We start from the raw sequence: 22951 nt of genomic DNA, 5'->3' as shown, positions 1-22951 counted from the left end.
TGTCACCCTGCGGATGACAATACCTTGTTCCTGAAGAATTCCAGCCAAGTCTCGGTTGCCATTAAAACTGTAGAAGTATTCTCAGCTGCTTCTGGTCTTTACCTGAATTTAAACAAATGTGAACTAGTTTCTATTCATGATTGTACTGAGATATATATTCTTTTGAATTATACAGAATTTCTTAACATATTTAATGTCCCTGTTACTCCAAAGGAGTTTGATGTGGTCATGGATGCTATTCCTTCTGGAATCTTGGCTCTCTTAAAAGGGGAACAAAGTACAGCCTGTTTGAGGTTTGGACCCAAAGATGACTTCTATAGGCAAGATCTGTTTGTCTATGTCGGAAGCAACAATCATAATGTACATTCCTTGTTTCAAAAAGATATATCTTCAATGCCAAATGTTATTTCTTACTGGTCTGGTTCTGTTGATGTTAAACTGGGAAAAAATTGGTCCCTTCCATATAAATACCTTCTGACAAATAAAGTAAGGGAAATGTCTTTTAAGATTTTTCACAGGTACTATCCCACCAACCATTATATTCTTAAATTCAAGAATGACATTTGAGTTAATTGTTTATTTTGCATGATGTCTCCTGAAACATTGATTCACCTGTTCTGGCAATGTCCGTAACCCATTAAAATTGGGAAAGATATATCAAAATTTATCATTGATAATATTGACTCTGCCTTTATTTTTTGTTGGAAAAAACGTACTGTTTGGTTTCTTCAATAACTATGGTAAAACAGCGAAGCGACTATTTATTATAAATGTGATCATTATTCTAGCAAGATTCCATATCCACAAATCCGAAAATTAGTCACTCAAAACCTCTCCGTGATTTTTTAGGCTGAAACAGACAATACATAAATTCTCTTCTTGACTCTAAAAAGATGAAAGCGATTAAAACTGTTGCTTTATGTTTTTGTTGATTTTTTGTTTTTAATCCCCCTGGCTCTTCTTTTTGTCTTTTCTATGTGTATTATGTACGTGTTAAAACTGTGTTTGGTTTGTTAATGTTAATAAAGTTAAAAAAAAAAAGTTCGTGTAGGACGTGTGAGCGTGTGTGCGCAATAGCGCATGCGCGAAAAGAGTGCAGTGGAGGAGAAGTGCAGTTGTGTTGGCGTGACGAGCGAGGAAAGAGACGAGTATAAAGGATAGGTTGAGAGTATATAAAATAAAGCGAGGCTACAGTTACACCTATATCTCCCGGCTGATTTTAAGGGCTCCACCTTACGACGAGGTGCGCCGGCCGCGATCCCAGCGCAACTCCGGCCTTGGAGACGGATCTTCCCTGCGCCCCCCGCCCACGGTCAGGAGAGACGAAGCAGGAACGGATGACAATTTGGAATAGGAGCAACGTCTTTCTGGAAAAGACTTTGAATTATTGTTACTTTTAGGATAAAAACAAATCCTCCCAATTTCACTTTTGTTGGATAAGTGGGTAATAAATTAAGGCTGAAGTTTCATGGTAACACCAACATAGATAGCACAAACAACATATCAAATTCAGTAACAGAAATAATTACACGATATTTTGATACAAACTCTCGGTTCAAATCAAACAACTCACCAACCAAAAGAATGTTATGCGAAAACCAAGTGGGGGAAAATAAAGATTTACGTTTGTACACGATATCATAGTTGTTCCGTATATATTATCCATGTAGCTACAAATTGTGTTTATAAATTAAAGACCAGTAAAGAAGCACCTGTTTATGAAAATGAGAGAGTTTAATGGGGAGCTTTAGGATATTATAATTCCAAAATAAAAGGAAGTTGAGACCACCTAGTTTGGAAAAAAATATATTTCGGATAAAATTCTAGACTGAGAATGGGTTCTTTAAAAAAAATAGCCAATTTATTTTAAAGATATTGTTTACAGAACTCCCAAAGAACTCCCAAAAATGTAGGCCACCCCTGTCATAGTGGTTCATTATTACTAACTTTTAATATAATGAGTTCTGTTCTGTTGTCAAGTGAAATACGTTCGCATTTCCGAACGATCTTCTGGACAATTCATAAATAACCCATTTCCAGTCTGGAATTTTAACCCCATTTTTTTTCTAAATTTGGCAGTCTCAACTTCCTTTTATTTTGTAATTACGGTATGTTTGTAAATTAAATTAAACAATATATTAAAAGTATTGGAACAATCCACAAATGCGAATGGATAGAAAACCATGTGTACACATTTTCGTAGTGTAATTTTCTTTGTCGAACTTTGTCTCCCCCTAGCTGTAGTTGTATAAATGTCGTTTCTAAGTAAAGGGAAGTTAAAAAAAAGATCTTCTTCCGGGTCACACTCTACTTTCATTTTCAACAAAATGCAGTTTATCAAAATAACATATATGTCACCCTAAAAACACCGAAGAAAATGTCCTATTCTTGTTTGGTTGCATTTTTTTCCTCACCTGCTGTCCCAGTAAATGAGTTTATTCCGAGATATGTTGCCACCTAAAAGGCACTACGCTGGGGAAGCACATCCGCAAAACCTCTACGGTTGATACTTAGGAGCAGTATCGCACACAATTTTTCAGGTGGCACAGTAATTATCTGTTGTCGTTTATGTAACTAAATTACTTGCATCCAGAACAGACTGAACACGAAAGGGACGAAATGTTTTACCATGTAAGTGTGGTTCTTATTCTCGTCACAGTATCTCGGCAGTTTGAAAGGCTCATATAATGGTGGCCTTTGTGCTACACAGCTCACGATGCGAAACGTCCAGAGCATTGTCAAATATAGTGACAAAATGCTCTACAGCAAGCCAGAGTCAAATTTGATTCATTTGTGATGCTCTTTTATGTTCGCAGATATCTTTGGAACATGAAATCTTACTTCACCCCAGGTATTTTGGTCCCAATCTGTTAAATACCGTGAAACAGAAGCTTTTTACTGAAGTGGAGGGCACGTGTACTGGAAAGTAAGTATTTGAACTGCATTCTGTAGACCTGTAAAAACCGACGGACCTCGCCGACACGCGTGCGGTCTGATAAGGGGCCCACGCATGTGTTTACGGTGGAATCCCGGTATAATTCCCCCAAAGCCTCATGCGGCTCAGTTGACCCGTCCGAGTTTCAAGCGGCGCAGTTCCACGCCACAGAAGCTACAGCAGCGCTATTAAACATGGTTTATTAACATCCCCCGAAAGTATAATTTGACATTTTTACCTCTGATACTTTATCAATCATGCTTTGACTGCGTTTCAATAAGTCCGCGCTTGCTCAAAACATTAAGAATTCTATAGATTTTGATTAAGGATGCGTATTTGCTCGATATCTCTTGTGGTTTATGGGTAAAGACAAAGATGCATATTTTCCACTGCGCTTATCCTCACAATGGTTTCGGGTGAGTTTATCCAGAATGACTTTGAGTGAAAGGTGGGTTTACTCGTGACTGGTGATGGCAGAGTTCAAATACACAAAGAACCATTCACACGTCAAGTCAACCCTATGGGCAATTTACGGTTATCAATTAAACTAAGTAGCATGTTTTTGGAAATTGGAGGTAGATAAATTGGAGAAAACCCACCCCATGTGAGCACAGGGGGGGGGGGCATGCACGCTAGGCAGGAAGACCTGAGCTGAGTCCATACCAACTTTGAGACAAACATGCGAACCAATGAGATAGTGTGCTGCACTAAATGAAAAACTGAACTTTTTCATTGCTTGAAAGATTGCATGGTGGCCTAGTGGTTATCTTGCCTTCCTCAAAAATCTGGGTTTTGGCTTAAAAATATGTGTTCTGCATTAGAGCTGGGCTGATAATTCAATATCAATATGTATTGCGATAGGTGATCGATAGCAATAGAAAATGGTATTGATAAATTATCAATCTAATAAAATAAAACAACGGAGCAGAAGGACCCTCAGCCTTTTGACCGATCATGGCCCAATTAAGTAAATGTAACACTTACGTTATCAAATATCAACATTTTGTACTAAGTACATTGCAAATTATGTTTAACTAAAAGTGCATTTGATCTACACTAAACAGAGTGTTAGACTTTATGTTTGTGTTGCCCTCATTTTGGAGGTTTGTTACATTTAAAAATAAGAAAAATCTGGATTCATTCTTTTTTCCCCTCTGATTTTTACTTTCAATAGTCCCAAAAAATAATTCAATATATATTGATATCGACCAATATGACTTTACTATATATGACGATAATTGTATCGCAATAGATTTTTCAGCCATATCGCCCAGCCCTATTCTGCATTACTTTGTGAAGTTTGCATGTTGACCAAATTGTCCATAGTTGTGAATGTGCATTGAATGGATGGCTACTAGCCAATTACAGAGCATCAACAGATAAACAAGCATGCCTCTCGCCCAAAGTCAGTCGTGTTTGGCTCCTCACCCTCATGAGAGGGAAAAAAACACATTAATGACTCATAGAAAAGAAACCCATCCCTTATCTGAGACGCAGAGGCAATGCCGTTTTTTGGACTTAAGTGTCAGACACAACTTAACTACTACTAGCTTCATGTAAGACAATACTTGGTGTGAGCTGGAAGCTCTTGTTTGCACTGACTTTTTTTCCACACTTTCTTAAAGAGACAGCGTACCACTAAACTGAATCTTAAAGGGGGACTGCACCAAACAGCCTCTTAAATCATAACAACTGAAATTGCCACGATAGTTTTTTTGTGTGGAGCATTTCAGAAATGTTAACGTGAGCTGAAAACATCCCCCTGCTGTCTCTCATTTGGCCTATGCTACGCTAGCACCACTTTGCTCCTGCTTTGCACTTGCCTTTCAGATGTGCTATTTTAAGACACAAAATCATCCAGCACAATTTGTCTCAGGTTTGATAAATCATATTGCACATATTAAATTAATTATCATATTTTCCGGACTATAAGCCGCTACCTTTTTCCAAGATTTTGAACCATGCGGCTAATACAGCGGTGCGGCTTTCCTGTGGATTTTTATTTCACCGGTAGGGGCACTGTATAGTTCAGAAAATACACTAAATAAATCTCAATTTTTTTTTTCTCTTGCGTCTGTTCTATTTTAATTAGCAAAGATGATGCCATGTCAAAAGGCACTCTTTTAAGAATCTATTTATGTGACTTTATGTGCATTCACAGTACAAAATTGTTCTGTACATGCAGTAAACAACTTGTTTGAACATAGAAAACTGCGGCTTATAGTCTGGTGCGGCTCTTTTTTTTCTCTTATTTTCCAATCATTGCTTCAAGATAGTACCAATCACAATCAATGCTTAGCACAACATACTTGGACTTACTGGTCACCATTCAGTTGCCAGACAATTATAAATAGGACATTGAGTGTAAATTGATTCAGCTACAAAATAGTCCCACTACACTACCAAAGGACCATTTACTTATTCTTCTCTTTCAGGTATGGTTTTGTCATCGCAGTCACTACCATTGACAATATTGGGGCAGGAGTAATCCAGCCAGGCAGAGGGTTTGTTTTGTATCCAGTCAAGTACAAGGCAATTGTGTTCCGGCCATTTAAAGGGGAGGTTGTCGATGCTGTTGTGACTCAGGTTAACAAGGTGAGATTTATTATGTTATTGTGCAGTGTAAAAACACAACAGTAACACAAAGCAATGAAAATCTTAATTTGCTAATCTTCCTCCTCCTCCTATGCAAATAAAAGTAAAAAACAAATAGAAATAATGAATGATGAATAACCTTTTTTTTTAAATGACTAATTAAAAAGGGCAGTGTATGCAAGTTCAGTAGTTTAGTTGTGAATGTATTGTGTGAACAAATGATTCCGCTATTCGAGTGGAACAGGTTGCTGAAGTTTTTGCACAGCGTAAAAGGTCAAGAGTGAGCCTGATTACAAAAAACATTACATTGTTGTTCACAGCTCTGAATTGTGATGGCATTTGTTCAGGACTTTAATGGCGTTTGGGTAGAACGTTTTTTAAGCCTTGTTGTTCTGTTGCGACACTCTTGTAGCATCTGCCAGATGGTGTAAAAGTGAGAATATTTCATGGGTAATAATGTTCACTCGCATCTTTCATTAGATTGTAACATTTTCCGACACCATCATCTTGGCCGTGGAAGAATGTACCAGCTCTATACTCTAGGCAGTGTCCACGAGGGTGCGTGGAGGTTAGCCCAAATAGTCTACATGTGTTTTGTGGACTTGGGCAAGGCATTTGACCATTGTCACTTGGGGAATTCGGTGCAGGTTGCTCCAGAAGTCAAGGGTATCATACCTCTTGATATGGGTAACAGGCTGTTCAGTCAGTCACCTTATGACCAGTGTCAGTTTGACCCCCGTTGCCAGCAGGAAGTCAGCTTTGTTTCCAGTTAAGTTGGACTCCACCTTGGCATCCTTTGTCACAGATTTTCTAGATGCATGCAAGGAATAGAGGAGGCTGTGTTTGATGGCCTCAGTATTGCATCTCTGCTTTTTGTTGATGTGGTTCTGTTGGCTTCATCAAGCTGCGATCACCAACTCTCACTGGAGCTGTTCGCAGCCGAGTGTGAAGTGGCTAGGTTGAAAATCATCCATCCAGTAGGCGGGGTACACCCTGAAGTGGTTGCCAGCCAATCGCAGGGCACACATTGACAAACAACCATCCGCACTCACACTCATCCCTAGTGGGAATTTAGAGTGTCCAATCAGCCTGCCATGCATGTTTTGGAATGTGGGAGGAAACCCACGCAGGCACGGGGAAAACATGCAAACTTCACACAGGAAGTCTGTAGCCGGAATTGAACCCAGGGCCTCTGCACTGTGAGCCCATCGTGCTAACCAGTCGCCCACCGTGCCGCCAGGTTGAAAATCAGCACTTACAAATCTGAGACCATGGTTCTCAGTTGGAAAAGCGTGGCAAGTGTAACTAATGAGGGAAGGATGGAGCAGGTGATCAACAGGCGGTGCAGTGTCTGGAGTAGCGACTATATTGGTTAGTTGTGGTCAAGAAGGAGCTGAGCTCAAATTCAAACTGCTCAATTTACCGATCAATCTACGTTCTCACCCTGAACTATAGTCAGGAGATATGGCTCCCCCTTAGAGATAGGGTGAGAAACTTGGTCATTTGGGAGGGGGTCAGAATATAGTCACTGCTCTTCCGCTTCTGGATGAGGTGACTAAGGCATCTAATCAACATGTCTCCTGGATATCTCCTTGATGAGGTTATTCTGGGGACTTCCCAGGACTGGCTGGAGAGACTGTCTCCTGGTTGGCCTGGAAATGCCTCAGGCTCCCTGTGGAAGATCTGGAAGAAATGGTTGGGGATGAGAGGGATGTCCCTTGTGACCCTACAACAGATAAGCAGAAGAAAATGTTGTCACTGCATTATTAAGATGGCTATGTAGATTTAGGGTTTTGTTTTCAAATGAATTGGTTTGCTGAAGTGTATGAATAAAATGTTGGCAGGGTGTTTTGTGTTTGTATACATCACATGCTCAAGTTTAGTTTCTCTTAGTCATGTGTGAAGTGTTTGTTTTGTTCTGCTTCTGCAGGTCGGTTTGTTCACAGAAATTGGACCCATGTCATGTTTCATCTCCCGTCACGTGAGTCAGCTTCCACTTTTACGTACCGCCGTTTGCCCACCAAACATTCTCCCATCCACTCTTAACAGCTGTTTCTTTTTGCAGTCCATCCCTTCAGAAATGGAGTTTGATCCCAATTCCAACCCACCATGCTATAAGACTGTCGATGAGGTAAAATATATACTGTATGTTGTGATGAAGAGAAAAGGAAAACTGCTACATGTGGACAAACAAGTTTTTATTTATTTATTTACAGGCTGTCATTTGTGACATCTCAGCAACTAGTTTTGTGGTTTTTACCTGAACTGTTGTGTAATTGGTCAGGAGGATTTAGGAACACTGGACAACAGACGAGTATTGTATTTTCATAACCATGAGGCAGACCTAAAAATCCTACATTTTCTCCAAAATCGCTCATGTGTGGACCGAGTTCCAAATATCTACAACAGTTGTGGGACTTTCATGAGCGCTCTGCTCGAGTGATTGGGAGCATTTCGCAAGCAGACCGCGTTGCACCTTTCTGGGCGTTCCGGCCGACCGAGGGCTTTTTTAAAAAAAAATGTATTTATTATTTTTTTTTTTTATTATACGCCCCGTAGGTAGGAGACGCACATGCAGTCGGTGTAAAAACAGGTGCAGCTTCATTTTTGTGCCGGGGCAAGTCTAGTTTACTGTGGTTGTAAATTTGGTCGACCACATTTCACGGCGATAGGTGTATTCTATTGCATTTGGCAATTTGTTGACCAAAGTTAGACACGATTTTAGACCAGCTAAAAGCAGGTCTAAGTTTTGTTGAAGGTGATGTAATGCTATTTAGATGGATCTGATTGAAGCACAAGTAAACAAATTCTGAGCTCCATGGAAGTCTTTGTATTTCAGTCATATGACTAGAGCATTGGATAATCTCTCAGAATCATTGTAGATATCAAATCGTAGAGTAATTATGATCATTATCATCTTAAAATATTTTTTAATAGCACCCCTCTGACGCACACAGCACAACTATGGGTAGAGGGGTTGTGGTGGGAGTGATTGTCACACGTATATAAGATCAGGGGTTGAAGGTGTTTTCCAAGTACCTATCCACCGCGGCAACTTACATCATCTGCAAGTGGAGATCTTCCTTGAGTTTCTTTTAAATGTACTTTGCGTGTGCCAGTCTCCAGCATCTATATGCCTTGTAGATTGTGTGCCTATCTGGTGCGCTGAATTTAATCGGAGTGATGTTTAGTTGGTTAGAAGTCGGCAATGTTCCTTCCCCAACGCATACGTCTACCTACGCCAGTGGTGGAAAATATTAAAGAAAGAAAACTTGACTCACGCTTACAGTTAGAAACAATTTGGCGCCGGCAATGAAAATAAGGCCCTTTAGTTCATTTGACTTTTTTTCTGCTCTTTAGTGAAGTATAAGAGATGTGGAAAGTCTGTTTCTTTTAGCATTTGTTAGGTCACTGTTTTTTATGAAATGTGCACGCGTGTGATGTGTTTGCAAGGTCCACTTCCTTTTCACGTGGAGAATTTCTTTTTCTGACATGTAGCCCAGTATGGTGTAAGTAGCATCATTAAGACACAACAGTGTCAAGAATATTTGCTTAAAACAATAAAATGTCATGTTTAAACATTAAATATCTTATCTCTTGTAGTGTATTAAATTAATTATTTTATATACATTCTACTCATCCTAACTTAAATGGCATTTGGGTTGTGTCTTGCTGTGTCTTAATAATGCTACTTATACCTTAGCGGGCTATTTAAAAGAAATTCTGCAAGTGAAAAGGTGGGGGTTTCTTTTTTGTGATAATGCGCACTTTAAACAGGCTTTATTTTGTTTCTGTTGCAAAGGTTTTTGTTATAAGTTAATTGAAAGTTGTCTTTTTTTTGTTCTTTGTAGTAATTATTGTGTGTTTGTATTTGTTGGTTTTAGTTTTCAAAGTGGATATAGCGTTTCTCAAGAGAAAAATAAATTCAGCAGTCAAAGAAAACCACCTGTGTCTGCATAAGTGCTACCAACCTATGCCATGTCACTTTCCGACTTGGGAATCTCTCAGTCAAAAGTTTTCAAGCTATTTGAAGTTATATCCATTTTTGTTTGCTTGTTTTCAAGGACATTGTGATCCAGCAAGATGATGAAATCAGATTAAAGATTGTAGGAACAAGAGTCGACAAAAATGACATTGTACGTATTTTTATTATTATTATTATTAATTTTAATTGCAATGTAAACCATACCAGACCATGTGATATTTGCATATCCGTATAAAGCTAGTAAGCAAAATGTTATGTTTTTCAGTTTGCCATTGGATCTCTCATGGATGACTATCTGGGTGAGTGTTACTCTACATTGTCATTTTAATAGAATCCCTAAATTTCAGTGAATATAAAGTATGTGTTTGTGTATTTTTTTATTTATTTGAATTATTGTACATTATACATCTTTATCGATGTAGCGTTTTCACAACAGTTGTAGCTGTAACAAAGTGCTTTACATTATGATCTACTGTATTAAAGTAAGAGCACTAGTAATAGTTGTATTAGTTAAGTTCTTCTCGTTTCTTTATCGGTACTTCAGCAAAGTTGCTTCACCAATGGTAGTAGTAGTAATAATAATAATAATGATACATTCAATTTGCAAGCGCTTTTCAAGACCCTCAAGGACACTGTACATAAATAAAAGCAGCTGCTCAATGATTTAGAAAATAAAATAATAATAAAAGATAATAAAAATAAGGAAATAAATAAAATAGAATAGAGAAGAGGAATTAAAATGACATGGTGCTGTCAGAGAGCGTGGTACTATTACATTAATAATGAATACAAGTCTCTTGCTTCTTTTCTTAGGTCTTGTGAGCTGATCTGTATTGGAGGCAAACTTTGTCATCTTGGTGTCATCTCTCATTTTAAGGGGCGATTGAGCCTCATTAAAATGTTAAGTGTTTTTTTGTATTATGTATGGTTTAATCAGTTTTTTAGCATTTTGTGTTGATTTTATATTATTGGCAAGGTATACTGGTATTATTTACTACTTATTTCTGTGATACATCACTTGTTTTCAGGAGTACTCTCGATTGTTTAGCTGTGTATTACATGACTCATTTTTTGTAAAATAACCCACGGGCCATAATAAAGTCATTTTGTTATATTTGTGAGTTTTGTTTTCATTATAATGTACATTTTTGTTTTTGTTTTTGTGACAATCGTATTTTGTACATAAATGATTGTGCGTTGCGCTTTTTCAATAGTTGCATGTTGAATTTGACTGTGCATTGCTTATGCCAGGCAGGTGCAGCTCTGGTCCTCAAGGGCTGCAGTCCTGCCTCTCTGTCATCTCTCCCTGCTGCAGCGCACCAGATTCAAATGATCAGATCATCAGTGAGCTCTGGAGAAGTATGATAACAATCATAATAACGATCCTCATCATTTGATTCAGGTGTGTTGCAGCAGGGAGAGATTCGAAGGACTGAGTTTAAACACCCCTGGTTTAGGCACTGTCGCACGTTTTAAAATATTCTGAAACATCTTGTTTTTCTTATTTCAGTATATGCTTTCTAAGCAACTAAGCAACAATAGTTTGCCTGTCTTGTGATCATTGCACCTCAAGAAGTGGAAAAGGAAGGAAAGTCTTTTTACCCCCCCTTCATCTGAGACAACTTCCACTCTTCTGATGATGAAGTGTCTGTGAGAATTTCTATTTATTTATGAAGAGCATCATTTGTTAGGCCCAAGGACATGGATGATGGGCCTGAGAGTGTTCCGTAGCTCATCTCTTAGGGTTTGTCTAAAAGTTGCCTGTAAGGCCCACCGTGTGTCAATTCTTCCAAACCAAAATAAATCTCAGAATCCATCCATGGACGGTGGCACAGTATTATAGAAAAGGTTAATTCCTAAGCATAATTCAAATGTCTTAAAATGTAAAAATGAAGAATAATGTCGGATGTTAGTCAACATGTAGGCTATGGGCTTATTTAAAATCTTAATGTAAAATGTGCGAAAAAATATTCCAACAAAACGTGAATAAGGGGCAATTACAATCAGAACTTTAAACGAATTTTTTTTTCAGTAAATTGTTTCAACCCCCAGTTTTGTTATGTTTGTTATTTGCGTCAACAAATTATAGTTCGAAAGTAAAACCCCTCTCATACGCACACGTCTTGTAGCGTAAATACGTCATCAGGGTGCGCCGTCGTTCTTTCTTTCTCTCGTCCTGAAGATGGCGGCAGGGGTGAGTAAAATGGAGAGTGTCTCCAAAATTTTTCATTCATGTGGCATTCATCTTCTCGATCTGACCTAAATCTTCTCAATCATAGTTGTTACACGGCATCATTGAACGCCGTCCCCGTTCTATGTTATTTACGTCACGGTATCAAAGTGTATTTGCCACGGATAATTAATTGAGGAGGCACTGTACGACTGTAACGTATGTTACCTCTGTGCTACACTGACGTTGCAGTTAGCTTATGACGCCCATCTCCCGGTCCAGGCTTGTGCCACGTTAGTTGCTTATATGTTGCGAAAACAAAGGTGTGCTTATTTCTCCGTTAAACCTACGTTTGTTTGAAACTGGTATTTTCAACGCGCACCCATATTTAGTCGGGCTTTTTTTTTTTTTAAATATACGTTTTTGTGCGTGATTGATAGCTAGTACCCATCACACCTGAAGACACGAGGATGCAAGGCGTTGAGTAAGCGTTTTTGTACGTTTTTGTTGTAAATGTACCTGGAAAAACTTAAATGATGACCCGCCCTACTTGCTGGTTAAATAGTTTAGCGTAAAGTGATGGTAGAACTTGATTTTGTGTGCTGATTGACACGGAAGCTCGCCACAACGTTACAATGCTTAAATTCAGACTGACGAGGAAATGCAAATATGTTCAGATTGTTTAGCAAATTATTGTTCGGGTAAAGAACAAAGTAAATCAAACTTAAAAACAACATTTGATGTTTATTTCAGCTTTGTCAAATAAGGTCAAATAATGCTTATCTGTTTGCCCTATCTTTCCAGACTCTGTACACATATCCAGAGAACTGGAGGGCCTTCAAGGCTCAGATTGCTGCCCAGTACAGCGGTGCTGCCCTGAAAGTGGCCAGCAGCGCCCCTGCCTTTACCTTCGGGCAGACGAACCGCACCCCTGCCTTCCTTAACAACTTCCCCCAGGGCAAGGTTTGTTATGATACTTGGGGAAACGCTTGAGATTAGTGTGGTGCAGGTTAAATGGTGGTTTGATGAATTGCCTGGGCCATTTCTATGTAGTCAAATTGGTCCTGTGTTTTTAAAATGTTCCTTTAACCGATTGCTTGTTAGGTACCTGCCTACCAGGGTGATGACGGTTTCTGTCTGTTTGAGAGCAACGCCATTGCTCATTACTGTGAGTATCTTGATGTTGTTTTCTTTTGAACTAAAGCAGTTATCATGGCCCGCACTCCTTAAAACATCAACAAAAAAACTTTAATGGACACGCACCACTTAAAAAGTAAATGTATTTGAAGATTTATACTAACGTATAATGAAAAGCTCATTGATATACTAAACAACGAAACATTATCTAGACAAGCCCATGTCTTCGTTATGAAGTAGTCTCTTAGTTGATATTTAACCCTCTTTTGATATCTTGTGCTTTACTCTTGGCAACTGAAGAATATATAGCTTGTCGCCATTTCCACATGTTTTGTAATTGTAAAATTTTCCGCTAGATCTCAACAGTACCGACGTTTTCTGGGAGGGTTAAGACTCATCAAACCTGCATAATTACTAGGGCTGTTAAGATTAGTCAACTAGTCACGCCGACGATGTCGGCGATCAAAATAGTCGACAAATGTTGGCAGTTTGTTTTTGTAGTGAAACATCCTCACCTGCGGCGCGCATGTGCAGTATTGTTAATCAGGGTTGTCCGTGATGTTAAAAAAATTATGGGAAATGCAGTGTCATGGCTTGCCAGTGTTGGCAACAAAGTCTTAAGTTGGGGCGTGTTTAACTCAAAATAGCAGTGGAGCACTTGAGCACTCAAGTAAAAAATGAAAAATGCATACATTATACATTTATTTATATGGTTTGAACAGCTTCACTACCATCATACTGAAATCTAAGGTTGAGAAGCAGCTACGATTGACCAATTGTATGTTGATAATTAACTCTGAATGATGAACATTTCCGCAGTGTAACTTATGAGAAAAGGTCGACACCAACAAATGATCACCGTGCGCGTCGCAAAATACATAATGTCTGGTGGTGAATTGTGCGCCCTAAAAATCCTACCGACTGATGTGCAAGAATACACTAAAGAGATGGTGCAAGCAACTAGCGTGAAATAATTTTTATTTAATGTGCGTTACAGATAAAAAGGAACCCATGCTTGACACGTAGATAACTTGGACGTATTTTTGAAGCAAACCCATTGAACTTCCGATACAACTTACTAAAGTTGTTCTGGTGGAAGTATACAGTAAATTACAATAGTACATCTCGAATGGCACCCTGCGCAAATGAGGTAACGAACCTTACCTATTTTTTTCTGGCGATGTATTATCAAATTACATACAGTGCAGGACTCGATTAAATAGTATTGTTGCCTTAACATTCCACCATTTTATTGGAAACAACAGTTTTTGAATCAATTGCATGAGTGTGGTGTTGTCACAAAGAGGAAGTGACCGTGATGGATATTTTTCACCACTTAAATTTCACACCCAAATGGCAGCGCAAATACCAGTCAAGTTGTTCATATAATCTCTATAATGCAATATTGTAAGCAGTGAGATCTGGTGATAGTAGAGAGAAGTAAATAATGACTTGGTAATGTCAGTTAGCGTTTGACCCGCCTGTTGGACTAAACTTTCTCAGAACATCCCATTTACAAGTATTTGATTTTTTTTTTTATTTATAGTATCATAGTATTAGTGTAAATTAGCATCATGTATAGTTTTTGGTTCCAACACATTTACAGCTAAAAAAAATTAATAAGACGCCAGTCTAGCCTTCAATTTAGTTTGCTCCTTATTTCTAAACATGTCGAGAATGCTGGTATAAGTGCAAATTTTAAAGAAAGTTGAATGTACCATCATATTAATTTTTATCTATTTCTACATGCGTTCAAGAATTCAAGCGGCAAGCTATTGTTGGTTACAAGATTTCCTGCTTGCTCGTGAGATATATGCCGAAATTTACTTATGAACCAATTCGTCCAGTGGTCCTCAACCACCGGTACCGGTCCACCGGACACTTTGGACCGGAAAGAAAAAAAAAACTGAAACAAACTTGGAGCACCTCGGGTTTACTTATTGTTCAAAGCTGAAAAACATTTCATTTTGAAATTGACAGTCTTCTCTCCGTTCCATCCTTCTGTGATAGACTCTTGAAACGTCAAGATGGTAATTGTCTCAGTCGCATTACGCTCATATAAAATCCAGAAGGAGCAAAATGAGTTTTTTAATAATTAAAAAAAAATAAAGAACTCATCCGAATCCCGCTATGCCCAATATGCGGTGTACGTCTTATTCTGGTGAGTTATACATGTTCATATACTTGTTTTGTGGTTCCTTTATGTTGGCACATTTTAGTAGGGCGCTGCTAATTTAGTTACATTAAAATGTTGCTTCAAGTTTTATATCTACAAAATAAAGCCACTTTTTGTATTGCTTGTTTTTGCACGTTTTAGTTGTTCAGTTGTGTTATAGTGTCCATGTTAAGGCACATAAAAATACACAGTAGATTTGCGTTTATTTTTATAGCATTTTATTAGTGAATGGAAACCCTGCCCCCGCATTTGCTTTCCACAAAAGCAATAGACTTGTATAAACCGGTCCGCTGCAGAAAAAAGGTTGGGGACCACAGAATTTGTAAATAATCGCGACTAGCAAAATTGTATGTGGCACTCCTAATAACTTCACAGACAAATGCCTATTTTTAAACGCACATGCAATTACTGAAATGAAACTTATCAACAGACCTACAACAAATGCCAAACTGTTGACATGCATATTGGCATTGCCTCATTCATAGACATGGGGCACCACTGCGGATGAGCGCATTATTGGCGCCCCACAAGTGTAGGGTTGATTGTAATCAAGTAATAAAAGCGAAGCGCTTCCACATCAGTGAACCAAAACCATCAAGGCGTTTAATCAATTGTATGCTACCTTTAAATTGCTCTGTTAATTACTTTAATCAAATATAGACTTGCAGTATAGCTAGGTACAGTATGTGCAGTTTCTTGTTGGCACATCACAAGTATCATCCCCTGTCTTTGGGCAAGGCAGTGCTCAGCCATGGCATGTTGTCTTAATCTGACGGGGGAAGAGTAAATGGGTCATATTCATCCCAGTCATCTCTGTTTCCGTGAGTTAAAAAGGCTGGTTCATGCTGTGGTCACATTTGCTGATTGGATGGGGAATAGAATAATAAGTGGTGGTCGAGAAAGTATTCGGTATGCAGTATAGACTTGTTCATCGTCTCACAATAGCTTTTCCACCCTCAATTACAGTGGGCAATGATGTCCTTCGTGGTGCCACACCCCAAGCTTCAGCTCAGGTCCTCCAGTGGGTGAGCTTTGCTGACTCAGAGATTGTCCCTCCAGCCAGCACATGGGTCTTCCCCACTCTGGGAATCATGCAGTTCAACAAGCAGGTGCGTAGCATGTTCAAAAAGTACCATTACAGAGTCTCCCTCCATTGCTCTGTTCAGCTTGTCTTGCAATGTTTTGTGTGTGAGTTAGCATAATGTTAGGTTGGCGAAAATTGAGATGATAATTCAACTCTGTTCTACAAAAAAATATTCTCACTTCACAGAACAATTATGGATAGACTGTGCTTGTGAACAGTAGCTCTTGTTTGTATTTTAAATAGCTTTAAACATCTGCAAAACATTGGTATTCTATGTAATATAGTGAGTTATAATAATAAAGAACTTCAAATTATGTCTAGACTTAAGTTGATTTTTGAGAACTGATTTGCTACATTGTTTTTCACCCCTTCCTCCTTTTGTGGCCATTGACAATCTTGTTTGTCTCTCCTATTTTAGGCAGTATAAATACGCGATGATGCAGATTTGCACTTTTCTCAATTGGCAAAATAATTTAACTGTAAAATGTGTAGCCTTTATAAGCACTTGGTTAAAACATACTTATATTGGGTGGTGCATTTAAATTTTAAAGTTAGAAATAGGGTTGTCTACATGACTGGAAAATGGGGCCCATCACATGATTTTTGGATGATCTGTATTGGCTGAAAAATATGTTTTTTTTTTTTAAATCACATTAATTTCTATAGGCAATCAAATATTTTTTTCCCTACATGATTTGAACCTATGCTGATTTACAGTCAAGTACAAAAGTATCATCTTGGATACCTTTATTCAAATAATAAAACATTTTTAGATAATTTGAATATGGTCTTCCTTTTCTTCATTGCATTACAAATGTATTGGATTGGGACTCAAGATCTAAATCTTGTGACTTGGACTCAGCATCATACCCCCAAAAATGTGATGGGATTTGAATAATCTAAACATGAACTGGTTGAATTGGCTTCATCGTTTTAGGCAGTCCCTCATCATTGGGCAAGGCTGTGTCCTTTCCATGGCACAATGTCTTAATCTGCCAGGGGTAGATGAAATGTTTTGTCCATATTCATCCCAGTCATCTCTTGATTCAGTGAGTTAAAGGCTGGTTCATGCGGTGGTCACAGGTGATTTGATGGCACTTTATGTTCTTAAAGACAATCTCCTTCACTGATTGCTCGATCATTTTAATAGATTCATCTTTTTTTCTTTTTTTTTTTTTTTTTTTTTTTAGTAATTGTCCTGCATAATCATTCTTCCGTCTGGGTGTGCCCAGGCCACAGAGCAGGCAAAGGAGGATGTGAAGAAGGTGCTCGGGGTGCTCAATCAACACCTGAATACTCGTACCTTCCTGGTTGGGGAGAGGATCAGCCTTGCAGACATCACTGTGGCCTGCTCCATGCTGTGGCTGTACAAGCAGGTTAGCCATATACAATCGATCAGAACAGCTTGTAATGCCCATTTTGTATATTGTAGGATCTTATCGCCCCTTTTTCACCTTGTTTAGGTTCTTGAACCATCTTTCCGTCAGCCTTATCCCAACGTGACCCGTTGGTTCGTCACGTGTGTTAACCAGCCCCAGTTCAAGACTGTCCTTGGGGAGGTCAAGCTGTGTGAAAAAATGGCTCAGTTTGATGGTGCGTCACTTCCTCCCTGGTACCACATTTACAGATGTTAATTTCAGATGAAATCTGGATAAGTACACAATCATTTCAATTGGTCAACTATTTTAATTGGTAAAGAAATGTAAGCTCTTGCTACTTTAGGTTAATATATTATCCGACGATGGCTCCTACTAAATTTGGAAATATGTACAGATGTAACTTTTCTTTTTTTAATTAAAGGCAGACAATTTTAAGGCACACATTTTTCATAAAAATGTAATAATTGGTTGACTGTGTGAACTTAATGTCTGTCAGGAATCATTTTAATTTACGTTATGTTAATTGCATGGGACCACGGATGCAATGAGTTTTGGTGTTTTCCTGGTCCAAGATTACAGTGCCAGTGAAATACAAATTGTGTCATTTGTTAAATATAGGTATGATTGCTATTCATTCAGGTCTGATAATACTTAACCTGGCCGAATAAATGTGCCCGTGTGCTACCTCAAGACTGAACACTCAAACTATGCCCGACTTAATTTAATTTTCATTTTATCATGGCCTGCTAATGAACCCAAGGTGTATTAGCAAAGTTTATTGGTCTCTTTGTCAGAAAACGTTACCCGTTTTGTTTTTCCCTGTAGCGAAGAAGTTTGCTGAGATGCAGCCCAAGAAAGATGCACCTCCCAAGAAAGAGAAGGTTGCAAAAGAGGCGGCCAAGCCTCAGGAGAAGAAAGAGAAGAAAAAAGAGGAGAAGAAGCCTGAACCAGAAGAGATGGATGACTGTGATGCCGCCTTGGCTGCCGAGCCAAAAACCAAGGACCCCTTTGCAGAGCTACCCAAGAGGTAGAGAGTACAACTTGAATCTTTACTTGGGTCCAACCAATGTATTGACATGGTTGTGTACTGTGTTGATAGTTTGGAAATGTGCTTGTCCCCTGTCAATGGGCAAGGTGGTGTCTGGTTGTGACACAAAATCTTAATCTGATGGGGGAAGAGAAAACATTAGTCCATAATAGTTCATCCCAGTCGCCTCTGGTTCAGTGAGTTAAAGGCTGGTTCATGCTGTGGTCACACTTGAAATCTCAACATCAAGATGCACACTAGACATGCAAAGCACTTGACATTGGAAAAAAGTCAGAATAATCTGCATTTAAATATTACTAACGTGTCTTGTTGGTTCCAGCACGTTTGTCATGGACGAGTTTAAGAGGAAGTACTCCAATGAGGACACCTTAAAAGTAGCCATTCCCTATTTCTGGGAAAACTTTGATACAGAAGGGTACTCAATCTGGTATGCAGAGTACAAATATCCAACAGAGCTTCAAGAGGTCTTCAAAAGCTGCAACCTTATCTCAGGTGAGCTGAACCGAACTAACAAATTGTTTTGTTTTTTGCTGCTCTTTTTTCTACCCGCGGAGCAACGTTAATTTAGAAACTTTTAGATTTATTTCAGAATAATCCATGTAATTTATAGTTAAAACATTACATACCGTATTTTTCCGGCCATAGAACGCGCTGCATCAAAGGGCGCAACACCAGTCGAAGGTGCTATTTCCGTATTTAATGCATATACTAGGCGCGCCGCACTACAAGGCGCGAGCTCGCGCTAGCTGGAGCCAGCTCACCAGGATTCAATCCCTTAAGGGATCGCTGCCAGAGGTATCACCCCAAGTCAATGTCAGATGTCCTTAAACTATAAGGAAGCACTGCCAATAACATTGACTCTAATCAATAGGTGTCATGGCAATAAGTCTACTAGACAACATCAGGGGAGGGACTTCACTGGTCAGCACACTCCTTAGAGTCACTGTTTCAAATCAAAACCAAAAAAACTCAGCATACAAGCAAACAATGAAACAAAGAAATAAGATCAACACAAAACGTGCATCTCTCATGCCATCTATATACCCAAAAGAAATAAAAATAACACAAAAAGATTATAGCAATGGCTTCTTGGGAGCCACTCAGCCTTAGCCAATCACATGGCTGTTTAGAGAGATGTGCATGTTGTGCTTTGGGCTTTTTGCAGTGTGTTGTCTAAACCTGGGACGTTTCTTGCTTGCAATAACATAAATGATAAGACAGACTACAACATTGTGGACAGCTGCCCTTTTGTCCAGCTTTCTCCTACACCATCACCCAAACACCATAGTCACATAATGTATAAGTCACAGTCAATTCGAAGCATAGATGACTCAGACTTTGACCAGCAGGGTGTGCTAACATGCACTCCGAATAGCCCAATGAGTAAAAGGGTTGATGGTCGAGAGTGATGCTCAGTCCATATAATGGGCGCGTCCCTTTACAAGGCTCCTCGTTTGTTTTGGGGTAGATTTTGGGACTTTAAAGTGCGCCCTATGGTCTGGAAAATACTGTAATATGTATTCTGTATAATTCCGTTTAAATGTACTTTTACCATAAAAGAAAATGTACACTATTTTCACGACTATAAGGCGCATGTATTGAAAGGCTTAGACTCAATTACCGGTGATATTTCCGTATTTAACGCATACATATGGCACACCATATTATTGGGCGCAAGCATGTCAAAACGTACGTTATCTTAAATAGGTAGCAGGAGAAAAACTGAGTTTGGTTGTACTTTACTTTAGTATTTAATGCACCAGGTTAACCTCGTCATTGTCGGTCAGTCTTGTGACTGTGCGGCCCCTCACAAATGTGTTTTGGAACAGCTTTGTTGATTTTTGGTAGCTACTATGAAATGGCAAAAAAGTGTGACAAGGCAAGCCGAAATCTCCAACACGTCAAGCTTGCTGTCATGTCTTGCTTTTATGAGGACGAAGCATCACCCTCTCATCTAAACCAACTTCCATCACTTTAGTTATGCTCATTGGAGTTTTTGTTTTAACCCAAAAGCATTCATCAAGGGTAAATTGTTTTTATTTTCGATCGCTACTGTGACCTCTTGATACTCTCCAGTTTGTACACATCCATAACTCTTACCCAACATCCCTCCCCCACTACAATGCACTTCTGCAGCATCAACCAGGAGGATCTCTTGCACACCCTTCACCTCCTGCTCGATTTTTACATGATTTACAATGCAGACAAGGCTGATTCTCAGTCACAGGCTGTGCAAGTGCCTGCTGCATGCTATGACGCAATAAAGGGCTAAGACGTTTAAATACGTCTTTGTGAGGCTGAGACTACGTTTTTGAAAACGTATGTGTATATATACGTCTTATGGGTTGAATGAATTAAGTAATGATAACCCCGTTGTCGCCTTCAGGGATGTTCCAGCGCCTTGACAAACTCCGAAAGAATGCCTTTGCTAGTGTTCTTTTGTTTGGTACTGGCAACAACAGCTGCATCTCTGGAATCTGGATCTTCAGAGGCCAAAACCTGGCATTCACTGTGAGTGCTCCTAATTCTGCAGAATCTGTTGCTGTCATTGTCCTGTCATGTTTTGTTATTGTATGACACTTCAACTCATCTGTGAATTTCAGGGAGCGTTGAAAATGTCAACAAACCTGCAAAGCTTCTCAGAATCACCTTTATATTTAAACGTGAATACAGTTCAGCGAAATAAAAGGACTTCTATAAGTACAATACTGTCAATCACATTAAATTGCCACATACATTAACTCACTGCACGCCTCGGTATGTGAGCTTTGTTGGCACTCCAGTGTCCTCCCCTGTCAGTGAGCATGGCAGTGCCCAGCCATGGCATGTAGTCTTAATCTGACTTGGGGAAGAGTAAATTGAGATCATAATCATCCCAGTCGTCTCTGAATCAGTGAGTTAAAAAGGCTGGTTCATGCTGTGGTCACATTTGAACACAAAGATTGAAATGGAACTGAGTGTCCAGGTTAAGAATGCTAAACAATGCGTATATCAAATGAGTGGCCTGAAAGAACATGAGGCTTGGTTAACTTTTTCAGAAACTTAGTGCAGTGGCTTCCTTGTTTCCCCCCCCCCCCCTCACCCCAAAAGCTGTTGTGCATAGTTATGCTGTTGGACCAACCAGCTCATCTGAAACTGTAGTGCAAAACAAGATTTGCAAAACCCGAGGCTAGATCACTGTCATTCAAAAGCTCGCTTTGTTTTTCTTTCCCCTCCCCAGCTTTCTCCCGACTGGCAAATCGACTATGAGTCATATGACTGGCGCAAGCTGGATCCAAACAGTGAGGAGTGCAAAACCATGGTGAAGGAATACTTCGCTTGGGAGGGAGAATTCAAGCATGTAGGCAAAAATGTCAACCAGGGCAAAATCTTTAAATGAGAGGACAGTGGGACAGTTTGAATGAAAGCACTTTGCTTCTGCTTACGACGCTTCCCATCCTACAGACTTCGAGCAGCCAGGTTGTAACAACTGAAACTGATGATGTTTTGGATTTCTGTGGCCCCAAACTTGTTTTGTCGTCACCTTCAAAATAAAAGTGTTTTCCACAATGCTTTTGGAGTTTGATTTGTTGTCTGACTTTAAACCAGACACCCTGGCTTCATCCTTGCTAGTGCGGTCCTGTTCACCCATTTGCTTGCACTTGTGAAGCCTGTTTGGATATGAGGTGGAACGTCTTGCAACCCAACCAGAACTGTCAGTTTGCAAATGATGCAAAGGTCGTGAGCATTAACCAATATTCACAATTCAAATAGTGTTGTATTTAATGGCAATGCTTGGATTGGAGAGATTTCTATGTTGATGAGAATTTTCAATTTCTGTTTGTCATTCTGTATCCAAAATGTGCTCTATGGTATGTATGCAGGGCAACTTTGCACAAACTAACCGCTTGCCACTCCGCGGTTAGTTTTGCGTCCAATGCGTTGTGGGGATATCAAAAAGTACTCATAGAAAAATACAAATGCAGCCGATGTTATCCACAGCACTCATACAGGGCTTGGTTCCCAGGCGCAAGATTGACCAATAAGAGCAGGAATGGATTTATCTTGTGAGCTAATTGGCTTTGATGACCCAGAATCGTCACTTGTTGAAGCTTGCCAGTCTCGCAAAACAATTTACACATGATGCTCTACTTTTCGTCATTCACCTGAAACGCATGCTCTTTACGCTATGCAAATATTACGATTTTAAGTCTGCCGATGTTTTACGGAGGTTCAATTTGCAGTTTTGCCAGTCAGACATTCGTCAGTGGCCAGGGAATGCTCGTCATTTTTTCTAGCCGCATCAAACTAATTTGGACGTTCTAAGCATTGCAAGTACGATTTCCAATAGTTTGTAGTCGGTCCCTTTCTTGGCACTTGCAGTAACGTGGATGGAGCGGAGTTATGGATAGAATTTGGTGCTGTTTTTTCTAAGTGAGAAGATTCTTCAAAACATTTAACAT

General features: G+C 39.3%; 2 protein-coding genes across 3 annotated transcripts; both read left to right on the top strand.

Moving 5' to 3' along the window:
- Positions 1-1087: 1087 nt before the first annotated feature.
- Positions 1088-10629, top strand: polr2g (RNA polymerase II subunit G). The gene is made up of 8 exons (XM_088294414.1): positions 1088-2631; positions 2817-2926; positions 5371-5530; positions 7461-7511; positions 7596-7661; positions 9595-9666; positions 9781-9814; positions 10329-10629. The coding sequence occupies exons 1-8, from the start codon at positions 2620-2622 to the stop codon at positions 10340-10342; spliced, it is 519 nt and encodes a 172-aa protein (XP_088150540.1). The 5' UTR covers positions 1088-2619; the 3' UTR covers positions 10343-10629.
- Positions 10630-10965: 336 nt separating this feature from the next.
- Positions 10966-22060, top strand: eef1g (eukaryotic translation elongation factor 1 gamma). Of its 2 annotated transcripts, none has more exons than XM_088294050.1 (10): positions 10966-11259; positions 12490-12648; positions 12790-12853; positions 15965-16107; positions 17315-17458; positions 17546-17675; positions 18287-18488; positions 18829-19001; positions 20896-21020; positions 21730-22060. In XM_088294050.1, exons 1-10 carry the CDS (start codon positions 11221-11223, stop codon positions 21886-21888), a joined length of 1338 nt encoding a protein of 445 aa, XP_088150176.1. In that variant the 5' UTR covers positions 10966-11220; the 3' UTR covers positions 21889-22060. The 2 variants fall into 2 exon arrangements, with proteins under 2 accessions (XP_088150176.1, XP_088150177.1); XM_088294051.1 differs by lacking the exon at positions 10966-11259 and adding an exon at positions 11590-11709.
- The last annotated feature ends 891 nt before the right edge of the window (positions 22061-22951 follow it).

The sequence above is a fragment of the Idiotropiscis lumnitzeri genome, chromosome 4 (genome assembly GCF_059441095.1).
Source record: "Idiotropiscis lumnitzeri isolate Australia: NSW breed Sydney's pygmy pipehorse chromosome 4, RoL_Ilum_1.0, whole genome shotgun sequence".
NCBI lineage: Eukaryota > Metazoa > Chordata > Actinopteri > Syngnathiformes > Syngnathidae > Idiotropiscis > Idiotropiscis lumnitzeri.
Note: the sequence above shows the minus strand (reverse complement) of the source record. Positions and strands in the feature narration are given on the sequence as shown.

What these genes read in the sequence shown, in the direction of transcription:
- eef1g (XM_088294050.1), top strand. Translation starts at nt 11,221, where the DNA reads ATGATGGGCCTGAGAGTGTTCCGTAGCTCATCTCTTAGG. An exon ending in ACAACTTCCCCCAGGGCAAG is followed by an intron (nt 12,649 to 12,789) that starts GTTTGTTATGAT and finishes ATTGCTTGTTAG; the next exon opens with GTACCTGCCTACCAGGGTGA. An exon ending in TCATGCAGTTCAACAAGCAG is followed by an intron (nt 16,108 to 17,314) that starts GTGCGTAGCATG and finishes GGGTGTGCCCAG; the next exon opens with GCCACAGAGCAGGCAAAGGA.
- polr2g (XM_088294414.1), top strand. An exon ending in CATGTTTCATCTCCCGTCAC is followed by an intron (nt 7,512 to 7,595) that starts GTGAGTCAGCTT and finishes TTCTTTTTGCAG; the next exon opens with TCCATCCCTTCAGAAATGGA. An exon ending in GCTATAAGACTGTCGATGAG is followed by an intron (nt 7,662 to 9,594) that starts GTAAAATATATA and finishes CTTGTTTTCAAG; the next exon opens with GACATTGTGATCCAGCAAGA.